Genomic DNA, 14121 nt, shown 5'->3' with positions numbered 1-14121 from the left:
AACAATGAGATCCATCAGGGACCCAAATCAGGAATCCAAATGAAACCTTTAACTTCCTCATGAAGGTATATGTGCAATCCCCCGGGTACCCCGACCATGTGTGTTGGGAGCACTGGTAATATATGTATATTATACGTATACATACCTCTCGGCATGACCCCCACAAGGACAGGGCTGACGGGGCCGGAACGTTTCTTATCACATTTTGATTTTTTCACACTATAAATTAACCACAGAGGGGCCCGTGAAAAAGCTGGTTTGGGGGGCCTGCTGTAGGATGTGGGAGCTTCTCGGTGCATCCACATAACTTGGTCCCGATAGGTCAAATGGGTCCGATATATGCAAGAGTTAAATGAGATCTCGGTCCAAAATCGTAATCGATTTCCGTAACACAAAAACGTAACAGATTTTCAACACACAAAACCGTCACCGACTTCGTTACATAAAATCGTCACTATTTTTCGTTGCTTAGAAACGGGCCATTTTCGAGTTTGTGATTTTATATTATAGAGTAGAACATATGTATTTACATATTTTTTACATTCTAAAAATATATTTTGGTGAAAATGGAGTTGGAAGAATCCACACTAAGCATGAAAAACAATGAGAAAAAAGCACTGAATTTCTTGAAAAATTCTTAGGTAAACAGCATTGGAAACTTTTGACTTCGAAAATTTATTTACCTATGTTCCACGTGAAAGTATTTGAAATATCTGTGAAGCTTTATATGGCAAATATAAGAGAGTTTTTAATTTTGGCAAATGTCATTGGAATAATATTTAGTCAAATTTTGCATCTTTGAGAATTACTTGTTCAATGGCATCAATGTTGAACAAATTAAGGGTATACCCTTGGGCACATGCTTCTCCAGTGCCTTTGCGAAGATTTTCTTACAATTCTCGCTAAACATCAAATCATTTGTTTCAGATACATCGATGACATTATCTTTAACTTTGAAAATATTCTGGAATTAAGTGTGGTGTGAAATATATCCTACGAACTTGGCACTTACGAGAACCAATCATGACTCCCCTGCAGCTGATTTCCTTGACTCGAAAATTTTCCTGTATAATGCCAATATCGGGATTTTTTACAAAAGAAAATAATTTAAATTTAAAGTCAACTTTATATCCAATTTGAATTTTAATGTGAGTTTTAGAATTTTGAAAAATATTTTTTGGACAACTTTCAAGAATGAAAAAAAAAGCACGTAACAGTGTAAATGATTTTGTTTAAGCTTTTACTGATTTAACAAACATCTTGAGTTGCGACTTCTTTCGATCTTGCTTTATGGGTTTTAAATTTCACCCACATTATGGACATGTTTGTCGATCGAGTTTGGTCAAGCTTTCAAGGCACTTCCATCAATGAAAGATTAATTTCAGGTGAGATTTTTAATTTCTAATTCTTGTAACTGTTAATGGAACACAATTAGTCTTAATAAGTCGAGTCTTAAATTACTTTTTGAGCATCACATGATGTGACTTTACATGTTTTTCCCCCCAGTGATTTGTTTTTGTATTTCTCAATTTTGGTGTTTTTTATATATTTTTTTTAAATTTCTCAAGTTTTTTTTTACTTCTAAAGCTTATCGCGTGAAAACGTCAAGAGGAACGGATGGTAAAATATACACATTTTTGGCTTTCCCATCACCAGACAAGTCTTAGAATTTGGAACAATGGGGGAGGGGGTGTTCCTCCCCCTGAGGAAAGACCTCCTCATTGTTCCATTAACTCCATTTTTTTATCGTCTTCCTTTTATTTTTTCACTTGTTTATATATATATATATATATATATATATATACACACACACACTTGAATAACTTTGGGACTATTCCCTACTGGACCGATCCAGCAGAACATGCCAAAAACATGAAAAACAACAACACAAGTATGCAGTGGCCAGAGTATACGTCTCTTGGAATTCCAAGCGAAAGAAAAGGGGGGGGGGAGAAAAGATAAATATCTTTCTCCCACACACAAACACACAATAAAGGTATCGAAAGCCATTTTCTTGGTTGTTTCTAAAAGAATCATGACGGCAGGAATGGGCAGATTCTGATATTGCCCATCATCCGGACCTAGAACAATATCTGGATATCATCCAAAACGTGCATTTGGCACCGTCACGCTTTGGCTTCGAGCCAGTTTCCTCCCCGTGTGGTCACACCAGGACATTCCCCCGATAAGAGAGATGATGTCTTCTCTTCAATACGAATATTTCATAAAAATATACCCGCGGAACTTAAGGATATGATGTCGGCGAAGAGAGACGAAATGTGCGAAAATTTCAAAAAAAGTACTCCATTCCGTGTTTCTTGAATGGAAAATATGTTTCTAATTAATGGATATGTGTGTTTCCCTTGTTAGTCAAAGTCTATAACATTTTGCTTGTTGCACGTATTTTAAGTGTGGGTTGATAAATGTCGTTGGTTGCACCAACGACATTTTTTTCTGACTTCCAACGTATGCATATTAAGTATTAAGTATATATTTTAGTATGTGTATTAACTTGCATCTGAACATATGCATGTGCAATTAGTTGGATTCATTTAAATTGGAACAATTTAGTTTCAAATTTTGTGTTGATGCAACATATCTCTGAATCTCTGAAATGAGATTGCGGGATGACAAACCAATGCGTTTTCCTAGCATTTTGGAATTTTTGGTTTTATACCATCGTTGCAAAATTGTAACTGATTATATACTGAGCAGTGCCTCAAGAGAAGAGGGGGGCCCACAAAAATGAGATGTGCTTGAAATTTTCTAGAATTAACCAGGTGGGGCCTCAGAAAAATCACTTGACCCGGGGGGGACCATGATGTTCTTAAGACGGCCCTGATACTCGGTGATTACAGAACCCATCTTGCCGCATTTTACTATTACTGAACCAGACATGCATCTTGTCCATATTCCACTGCGGAACTTCTAATGAATTGGTACATGTTGGAGTGTGTATGCGTAGTGAAACCGAGGTTTCCGTGCAATTCTTATGTGTAGTGCTGCCATCTGCCGTCAGTTTTTTCTTACTATGGGTGAAGAGTAATGATTGAATAATTGTATATTTTGTAGGCCTGTTACTCTCTGTGGTGAGATTCCGCATTTTACCGTAGATCCTAGAGGCATACTTCCAATTAGAAAAAATATCCTAATGGCGTGAGTAACGCAGATACGTCACTCATGTTGCAAGGACCTGTATAGTTGTTCAAATATAATTATACGGACACTGTTCTCGAAAACCCATCTAGAAAATTGCTGCCCTGTCTTTCTTGAGGCAAACACAAATACTTCTACGCTTTTAAGTACAATATTCACTGAAATATTCGATTTCAAAAATTGTAGGAAAGTGAGGAAAGAAAAGCAAAAACGGAAGGGGACGGACACTTCTTTCCCTTATTTATGCTCCTTTATTTTCTCTAAGAGGAAAGGATTTTTTTAAGTTAGAGATCGGATAAGCTTTATAAGATCGTCACAGCTTAAGTCGACCACCTTCAACGGGGTTCAAACCCAATATGGTTGACTGGAAAATAAGCTGAAATGGGGTATTTCCCAGTGTGCGTGCTAGCCGAGGTATATAGATAAGATAGTTGCCTAAAGTACCAACGGTTGTTCAGAGGTGTCGTGAGTTCGATACCCGATTCGTCCTTGTGAGAAACTTTTCTGATGCGGGGGTGCAACAAAAACGGTAACAACATCAACACACAGAATGATTGCTACCGCAGGGAGTCCCACACTGAGGGGTTAGTGCACCAACGTCTAGATGAGTATAAAAAGGATGTCATTTGGAATCAGTAATAAATTCTAGCTCCCTGTATAATTAGCCCACGCATGCAGAAAATGGCCGTGGTGCGGCAGAAATGGTGAAGAAAAATAATCGAATTTCCCGACTGTGGTATCATTTTCCTAGCTGTAGAGCCGTGGAAAGAAAAAATCGTACTTCCTTAGCTGTAGAGAATAGAAAAAATCGTACCTTGCGTTCTGTGTATACACATTAGTGTTCCCCAAAGTGGAACACTGTATGTGAAACGCAATATCACCCACTTGGGATGATGGCAGGGTCCGGGGGGGGGGGTGTATACAAACTACGGGTATAACATGCAATGTCATTGGTTTTCCATGAACTAGAAGCGATGAGGAAGAAAAAAATCTAAAGGAGAGTGGGGAGGAGATGGAAAAAAATCTTTTGGAAACTGGCGACTTCTACGGAAAAATATTTTCACTGGCTGCATGCACTAATTAATCTGGAATTGTCTAGGGGTCACATAAGTGATCTGTAAATGTGCCGCTTAGATTCATATTTACAAAATTAAGTTTGACGTCACAGGTCACATCAGATGTTTCTGAGGGACACATTTAGCCCGCAAACATGGATTGAGAATGTGTATGGCAGTGGTTCAGGATAGGCGACACTTTATTGATTTCCCCCCCTTCTGGATTTGTCTACGACACAAATCATACATCATGAGACGTCCCTGGGGGGTCTACATCAAAGATGTAATTCCCTAGCTGTGATCATAGGACGCTGTGTTGTTACATAATATCGCAGTAGCTTCATGTTATGAATGTCCGGGTTGTAATCTCCTTATCAAAAACGAAGAGATCAGTCACTTACGAGACCCGTGCCCAATTCCAGATCACTTAAGTGACCTGCAACATGTTACAGATCACTTAATTGACCTGCGATGCAGTTGCCCATATCTGGTCCGTGGCACATTTCCAGATTTTTTTTAGAAAAGAGTGACATATGTACAGATCATTTGACTGATACGCGGCACAGTCCCAGATCCTTTAATTCCTTGCAGCAAATTTACAGATAAGTGGCCCGCAGTGCATTTACAGATCAATTAAAAGAGTCATGGCACATTTACAGATTACTTGAGTATACCTCGACACAGTTACAGATCACTCAATCGACTGTCGGCACAGTTCCAGAGCACTCAAACGCTGCGCAGCATATTTATAGACCACTTAAGTAACCTGCGGCTCTGTTCCCAGATCATTTGAGTGGCAATTAGCACGTTATCTAACCAATGAAGTGGCCCGCGCATTCCTTAAGATTGCTTGCCCTTGCGCTAAACGCTGGTATTCGAGATTCGGCGTTCTGTCCACCTCGCCCTACCAGTGCTCAACTGGCAAGATTATCTCCTGTATACAAATCCAATACTTAGATGCAGACGAAACATTAGGAACAATGCGTTCTGAACCCATAGCCCAAAACCTACTACTACTGATGATTCACATGCGAATTCCAACATTTCTGCATTGGTCCATGCATCTGCCAATAATATACTTCGCTGTCAGAAATCCAAACTCTAAAGCAAGAAGTTAGTGGTAATGTTGTATACTAGGGAAATATTTGAAAAAAAATCTTGGTAATAATCAATTAATATACAGTCCGTCTCAAAAGTTTAATGCACTTTTTTTGAAATAACAAGAAAAATATGGCGAGTAAAATTAGCACCTTTCAAGGGGTCTCACGACCCCCTGAAGTCGAATTTTCAAAAATTACTTCAAAAAATACTTCATTTAATTGCAAATAAAATAGTAAAAATTCCTTGTCAATCGGTTAATTTGTTCTTTCCTAATGAAAGACGGAAATAACGAATTATAGTGTAACGTATACTAGAAAAAACACTTTGTACACGCGATTTTCTCAGATTATAGTTTTGAGCTCATCCGTAAGATTTAAAAAAACTACTGCCCCAAAAATTCAGAAATTTTGCAGAAATGTTTAAATATTAGAAACAAATGAATGAACCTCGAACTTGGATATCAGATGTTTCGTTAAAATTTCATGATTTTTTTAAATTTGATAAACTATATAATTTTCAATAATAATAATAATAGTAATAATTTATTCGCATTGGCCATTGGCCCGTTACAAAGTTTGACAACACCATGATTACACACATCAATAATTCAAGAAATCATATAAAAATAATTTTCAATAATCTAAATTCAACATTTTTTTTGAGATACTTTCCACCAGTCCATTTCTAAATCCGATTTTCATTTTACTAATGCATGTTGAATAAACATTTGTGCAAAATTTCAGAATTTTTGAGGAAGTAGTTTTTTGTTATCTTACGGATGAGCTCAAAAACTGCGATCTGATAAAATCGCGTTCAAAGCGTTTTTTCTTGTATATGTGTTTACACTATAATTCACACACACACATTATTTCTTTTTTTTATTATGAAAGAACAAATTAACCGATTGACGCGAAAATTTTGGAATTTTATTTCATTTTTGGAAATTCGACTTCAGGGGTCATGAAACCCCTTTAATGGATATTACCTGAAGCATATCTGGTTTTTGTTTTTTTTCATCACGTATTCTCAAGAGACCTTGTACGATCTGTCCAGACAATGTGTTAACACGTCCGATTGGCGTGGTGGTAAGATGTTCGTCTACCACCGTGTAGGTTGCTGTCCCGGGTAGGAACGTAAGGGAGGATATAGATAAGATATTTTCCCTAACGAACTTTAGGCGACCACCGATAGACAGCGCCTTCATTTCCAACCCATCTCATTAATGGCAATAAATTGCAATATGGCGATATGGCCAGAGTTGATGTTCGGTGAAGTAGACAATATGTTAGTAGATATCCATGTCCGAACCGGGATTCGAACCCAGATCTGTGCAGTCAGGGGCTAGCTCCGAAACCACTCTGCCAGGCGAGAAAAATATAGAAAAAAAATTCTAAAACGAACATTTAGAATATTTATAGTATCGAAAATACAAAAAATGGATGTCTCACAAAAGTTTAGCGACAATTCAGATGTACAAAAAATATAGGTTTTTAATAGATAATATACCTTTCATTTTTTTCTAACAACCACAAACACACACACATATATATATATATATATATATAGCGTATAATATATCCTCCATGGATCTAATCAAATTCTGTAGGGTTTCAATATCAAAATTGTACCATGCTCCCCGATAAAGCTATTTAAGTCATCGAACAGTCGAAAATACTGCATTTTGTTTGCAAACACATTTCTAATAGGAGTCAAGTCAGGACTCATCGATGGCCAGTCTAAAACCAATACATTTTCGCGATTAAATAATTTTTGTGTAGGCAGATCTTTCAGTAGACACGTTATAATGTTGAAATGTCAAGCTTGGTCCTCTTTAAATCTTCTCCGATCAGTAGCAAATTGTTCTGGGGAATTTCCTTTAAGCATCAGAGTTTTGACGACCTATTTCAAAAGTTAAGGAAGCCTGACCCTTAAAAGCAAATGCTGCCCATGAAGCTCAACCTTACTGTCTGCTGAAAAGATCCGTGTGGAACATGTGAGTTCCACTTTTTTTTTTTTTTTTTTTTTTTTTTGCTGCACTAAAATATGACATTAAGCCCCACAAAACATGATTTCGTGCTCATTCGAGTCTCGCATCTCCACCTCTTTTTAGTGTTCCCTTCTGACAGGTGATTTCCTAACCACTCTTTTATGAATCAAATACAAGCTTTTCTGATCTGTCTATGAACTGTATCCGTTGAAATTTTCACTCCAGTATGTTTCATACTTTCGTGCAAAATCTTTTTTATGCGTTGAAGCCAATCTTCCAACTGTTTTGGTTTCGTGTAAACTTATACTGCGTTGTCTACCACAACCAGGTTTTGGGTTCCGGGACGCACGTTGGGTTAATACACGTCAGACACTTGATTTCGACCTGCTCAAAGCAATAGCAATTCCCTTTACCGCCTTTCGTTCCGCTTTCAAATGAATTACTCGAAGGATTTCATCGCACAAAATAGACGACGACTTGGGCAATTTTTTTTCTCAATGAAAACCATCGATAGATTTCCACTTTTATACCATCACGTCTCTGATAAGCAATATAGACGCAATCTTTAGAAATTTGCATGTGTATATATATAGAAGATTTTCTAAACTTTCCAGACAGCTATTTTTCACGATTTTGAGTTTAAAAAATTCAAAAGGCATTTTCCTCAACAAAGACCAAAGTTTAAAGTAGGTTTCTGCATTCTGATCACAAGCAAAAAAAATGGAATCAAAATTTGAAATTGTATCCATGGGGTGGCAGTTACACATCTGAAGTGCCTGAACTTTTGAAACGGACTGTATTACCCGTCTATAAATCAAATTTAATAAACGCGCCACGAATACAATCTAAGACAAAAACTAAAAAAGCAAATACCATTAAAATTAACAAAAATAACACGATAGATGTCGCGGAAAGCCATCGTATTGAAAAGCAAACACATATTTCATTAATTCTTTAATATAAACGGTTTTATACATTTTTTTCCGATTTTTTTTTCCAGTTCAAACAAATTTATTTTTTCAGATACAAAAATTTCATTTTTTTTTTCAATTTCATCTAACAAGAGGAAGACTAATATACACACATTCAATCCATCATTTTCACTTCCACACAACTTGTATTTCTTTCCTTTTTTAAAAACAAAAAGAAATCTAATTAAATAGTTAAATAAATTATTCCGCATATCAACAAACTCAGAAATTTATGGGGAAAAAATTAGTATTTTATTTCGTTATAGTAATAATGCTTTTCCTAATCAATTCAATTAAGCACTTTTATTCTTTGGCTCTTTTCTGTCTGAAAAAAGCATTTTCTTTTCTCTACTTTTCTACATTTTATGTATTTATTTTACTCTTTTTTTTTTCATTCTATATATTTCATGCAGATTTATTGCCGCACAAAAAAGCAGTATAAATATGGAGCATAATATATATAGTATAATATATAATATATATATTTTTAACCTACTCAGTATACTTCCCATCATGTATAGAAATGATAAATGTTCAAAATATAAAATACGAATTAAAATTCCGCGGAACCATTAACCACATGATATGGAAAAAAAAAATTCCGATAGAACGTAAAGTAACAATTGTTCCGTAACAATTCGATTCAACAATTGCACAATCGTACGATAGTTTTATTGGTGCATATTCTTCCGGTAAGGAACGAAATATAAATGTTATATGTATATAATATACCATCGTACAAACTGAATTTGTGGACCCGAACGTGGTCGAGTCCGATAATTTTTGTATAATACTATAATTTTTGTACAGTTGTTACTAATTTGTAGTTTCCTTGATAATATCTAGCGTTTCTTTAAAGTTTCAATTATTTATTTTTTTAAGGTTTCAAACAGGTGTCGTGCGCCTGAGTATCTCGAAGGAGAATTCGCGAGAGTATTCCCTGTTAATGTCCGCCGATGTCGACACCGTATTGCACGTGGTGTCCCTAGAAAACGGAGGCAAATTGTAATATGCTAGGTCGCGCATCGATTCCGACGTAGGAATTGAGGTATGAACCGTCCTGCGCATCATGCCGCCTCGGCTCGTCGAGGCGCAAGGTGAAAGTTCGCCGGAAGACGAATCCCTGGCTTTGGAATTCCTCCGGCCACTACTACTGCTGCCCCTGCTGTGGCGGCGACAGGCTATGTGGTCCTCTGCACCAGTCGGCGAGAATTCCGCGTATTTGTTGTGATGATGTTGGTGGTGGTGGTGGTGCCTCAGGCTGCTCTGCCTCTTCTTAATGTCCGTCTTATGCCAGTGAATGAAGAGGAATATGGTGAAGGTGCCAGCGAGTTCGCTCATCATCAGCGCGCACACCGCGAGGATGAACGAGTAACCGTAGTGGTAGCGGAACATCGGACCCTGGAAAGACGACCTCGGTCGAAGTTTATTGCCGACCTCGGATTTGAATGTTGAGATGTAGATCACCATTCCCGTCAGAACTAACAGACCTGTAACAAAGAATCGGAAAATCAATTATCAAATCAAAAGACATCAAGCTTCTTGCTATTAAGCATACCCCCCCCCCCCCCACCACCAAATCAGATCATGACCCACCGCTCAACCTCAATGAAGGATATAATATAAGTAGTTGTCGAAGAAGACTAGAGCCATTCTGCTACTAAGAATACAGAAAATTATGCATACCATCTGCCACAGAGCTTTTCGACCATTTTGCTCCATCTTCCCCTTCTTCAGAAATTTGTTTCTCCCATCGCCCCTTCAACGCAAGCTAATCCACAGGATCCTATCATAAACTCGGAGCTTCTACCGCCCCCTATCCCGACCATTCTACCCCGGGGACAATAACGCCCACAGTGAGAAACATTGATTTACAATGCACGAGTATATTACGGTGGAAGTCTGGCCAGCTTTTTTGAAACCAGCCACGTGATATGGGCTCACTCTTCGCCTACTTTTCTGTTACGAAAGAAATATCACATCCGCAAAGAATTTTGGCTATTCAAAGGTAAATATAATATATAAACAGATCAGTACACTCCATTCAGCTCTTTTGAGCCACGTCAGACACCACAATATCCCGCTAATCCATCACTAACAACGTGAGACCAGTCGGTTCTTGTATATTTTACTAATGTTGCAGTGGTAGCTACTGAAAATGGTACCACAAGGAAATCTCACCCAGGATACCTATATGTGGTTCACCTAAGAAACTCTGCCTGATGAGATCGCGTAAGAGAACAAGAGGGTCATCCTTCTGGAAGAGAGAATTGTTACAAGAAAATTAGGAAGGGCATTCAGTGTTTAAGGTTGGGTCAACACCTCGTGTCAAAACGAGTGAAATTTAAGTTTCTTAGTGTCTCCTACCGTACGCGTTTCGTGCGTAAGCAAGGACTGTGTTTTAACTGTCTATCGGAAAACCGTGTATCGAGCAAGCTGTGCCCTTCCCAATTATCTTTTCACACGTGTAATGGCAAACGTTATAAGAGCTTTCATCACGACATTCAATTGAATTGTTTTACGACTTCAATGTCCACTGGTGGAAAATGAATATTAAACCACCTCAAAATTGTCCTGAACGGATAGGGGAGCAGGTGGTGAAAGATCGAAGAGAACTGTTGCTTTTCTACCCACTGTGACAGGACTCTTGTCCGCAGTTCCGATGATAAAGTGTGAAATATGAGAATGATGCTTGATTCGGGATCACGGGCAACGTTCGTATCAGAAGCGTTTGTTCGGAGCCTCGGATTGGAATTTGTGTCCCGAAAAAATATTCCAGTCAATGGCTTGACTACGTTTAAAACCATATCAACCTTGGATTGATGTATGACGTGTCAGGTTGAGCATCACTTCAAGAACTGATCCTGACTTGAGATGCGTACATCCCGAAGAAGTTGGTTTGACTCAGCTCTCTACGGGTGTCCATTTTGAAGATAGCGGCCTGCTGGTAGGATTTGACTTAGCTGACACATCTTACTACTTCGGGTGAGATTGATTTGATAACCGGATCACACTATTTGTTTTTAATTATTCTGCCGGGTCAGTTGATGAACACAAATAATGAGCTGATAGCCCAGAATTCTAAACTGGGATTGATTGTGATCGGAAGAATTCAGACAGTCTCCCACTGATGGTCTTATGATATTCAACTCCAATGTTAAAAAAAAAAAGATTTCCCGTGGTTCCGCTGCCGTTGATGGTGTAGTTCAAGGATTGTATCATCAAGAGTGATGCTGAACGAATTGATACTGGACTTCTGGAAACAGCTGCAGGCTCTTACCGAAGGGATTGAGGTTAAAGCACTGGATAGAGGATCCTCTGCCTGGATGGCGACCCGGAGGAGAGGACTCAAGGCTGAAGTAGTGACTGGTGAGCTCTTGTGAAAGAATCTAGACGTCCCATTGGTTGAGGACTCAAGATCAGGAGGACTCAAGGCTAAAGTACTGGCTGATGACCTCTAGCTTGCTCAAGCTGCTAGAATTTGTAACTGGAGTAAGTTGCTAATTGCATCAGTCTGGGTTTATGATGGTTCTATCGATCTTGCTGAGAGATTTTAGAGAGTCGTTCAATGGAATTTGACCCTGATCGCGAGTTGTCAATTCGAAGCTCTTGTGGCAACGATTTTAAATTCTCAATGAAAAGTCCGAACATAGAGGTGCTGATGAAGATGCCGGAAAAGGTTCTCGCCAGCTGTGTTGTGCACCTAATCTACCGACAAATCGGTCTCGGAAAAAGCTATAGATGCGTATCCTTCGAACAGGATAGATACCTTGCCAAACGTAGCACCTAGGATTCAAACAAAAGAAAAAGAATCCGGTTAATCGGAATCTCCTGGAAGCGTTATTTTATTGACAGCGTTAGAGCACGCACAATACTAGCAGGAAAATTACACGCATATTGCCACATCTCTATCGCAATTCGCAGTTTGAGCATTTAAATTCAAGTTTTCAAGTACGAAATCTCCAGCTGTAATAACTAACTTGCCTCCAAAATTAGGACCAAAATTATTTGTTTCTATCACAGAAGGTCAGTGAACAGAAAAGAGAAACATAAACTCGGAGAATATTTCTATAGAAAAATTAAGAGTGTAATAAATTCATCAAAAAGTAAAGTAGAAAAAATCCTCAAATGCCCCCTCTATCCACAGTATAAAATACTTTCATACATCTTCTAACTTTCTGGCACGTGAGTTGGCATGCATACAGCTCATACTTCACCTTCATCAATACTTGAACCAGGCACTTTGGAAAAATTCAAAGTCACCTGACGGAAACCCACTATGTGCATATCAAGAAGATCACGTGTATATGTGTGAACTGTTCTAAAAACATCTGTAATGATTTTATTATAGAAAATATGATGGTTTTTCTTATCCAATACCTGGCGAGAAGCGATTTGGATGATTGCCAACTTCGATAAAAAGATAAATTACAGCAATATTCTTTTTCCCATAAGTATTCCGATAAAATCGTGACAAATCGTTAATATTAAAAACATTATAAATTCACGATGTGCCTTTGATGTCTAGTCATTGTGAATAATTTAGTGGTCTAGACGGGGACTTCTTCGTTCTCTATTCTGATACTTAAAATTTCATCAATAAGGAGAGTTTCGGGAATGCTTTTATCGTAATAGTTGCATTATTTCCTTTGCTATGATGTTATGGATAGAATGAAATGTTTCTTGTTTACGCGCCTGAGACTAAAATAAACATTCGGAAAAACCTTCAGAAATTATTTAAAAAAAATTTGATTACTAGCCTAATTTATATAACGTATTTTTCTCTTTATTTATGCTCTTTAAATAAAGTTGGACTTCCAAGCGTTTAGATGGTCGAGTCAATATATTATTGATCGATTTTATTTATCAGCGATTCTCTATCAGACACTCAGGCTATCCAGAGTTTTGGAGAAATATATTTTATGATAGACATTTTTGATAATATATTTTTTTAATTATTTCGTTTCCTATAATTCACACCCAAATTTACAAATTTTATTTAATGCACATTTTACACGATACTTTCTTGTGTAAAAAAAAGCTTAGCCAAGAAACTACTTTGAAAGTGATTCGTTCTTCGTTAGAGCGCCTTTTACTTCCACAGGGATTTTGGAGAACTCTGCCGCCAAAATGGAAGAGGGATGATAGTGCACGTCAAGATAAAACAATGAAGTCAAATCTCGTTATAACGAACTCCAAAGGACTGAAGAAATCACTTTGTCATAACGAAATTTCTTTATAAATAAATTTCCAATGTCACGAATGATAACATTCGTTAAAAAAATTGTCATTACGGAATTTGATTCTACACACGGAAAAAATACTTATTTACATTTTAGATAGTAAAGACAATGAAGTTAAGGGGAATAAGAACATCAAATAAAATTTCTTATTACAGTACATTTCTTGCAAAAAATGCTTTAATGAAATTTCAATACCAATATAATAATTTCAGGTCTCTTACTTTAAAAAGTATTTGTTTCAGCTAGCTTGGCGCCTTATCTAGACACCAAAAGTCACCAAACTGGAACAGTATTTTTTGGTCATTTTTTTGTCCTCTGCGTCTCAAAATTTAATGTAAAGTATCATTTTTTTTATTTTGCTATGTAGGTATATATCAATGATATGTAGCATCTATTTTACTGTGTGATTTTATTGTTATGATAATTTAGGCAAAAAAATGAAAAAAATTGTAAATTTATGCAACAAAAACTGGTTTATATTTTTTATTCATTAATGGTTTCTCATAACACAAAACACATTGATATATGCCTACAGAGCAAAATAAAAAAATTGACACTTTTCAATGAAATTTCAGACAGAGAAGACGTAAAATGACCATTCCAGTTTG

At 37.2% G+C, this 14121-nt stretch overlaps 1 protein-coding gene across 1 annotated transcript in view; it reads right to left on the bottom strand.

The window, feature by feature from the left end:
• Positions 1-8263: 8263 nt before the first annotated feature.
• Positions 8264-14121, bottom strand: part of stg1 (stargazin-like protein) — a 121736-nt gene continuing 115878 nt past the window's right edge. The window contains exon 4 of the mRNA XM_089244868.1: positions 8264-9760. Within this exon, the coding sequence (XP_089100994.1) occupies positions 9156-9760 (605 nt within the window). The 3' untranslated portion in view covers positions 8264-9155. The remainder of the gene's footprint in view (positions 9761-14121) is intronic.

The sequence above is a fragment of the Pholcus phalangioides genome, unplaced genomic scaffold, assembly GCF_987345545.1.
Source record: "Pholcus phalangioides strain wild (caught in Gottingen) unplaced genomic scaffold, Ppha-v1.0 ptg000015l_1, whole genome shotgun sequence".
Lineage (NCBI taxonomy): Eukaryota > Metazoa > Arthropoda > Arachnida > Araneae > Pholcidae > Pholcus > Pholcus phalangioides.
The sequence above is the reverse complement of the archived record's forward strand: the minus strand, read 5'-3'. Positions and strand labels throughout refer to the sequence as shown.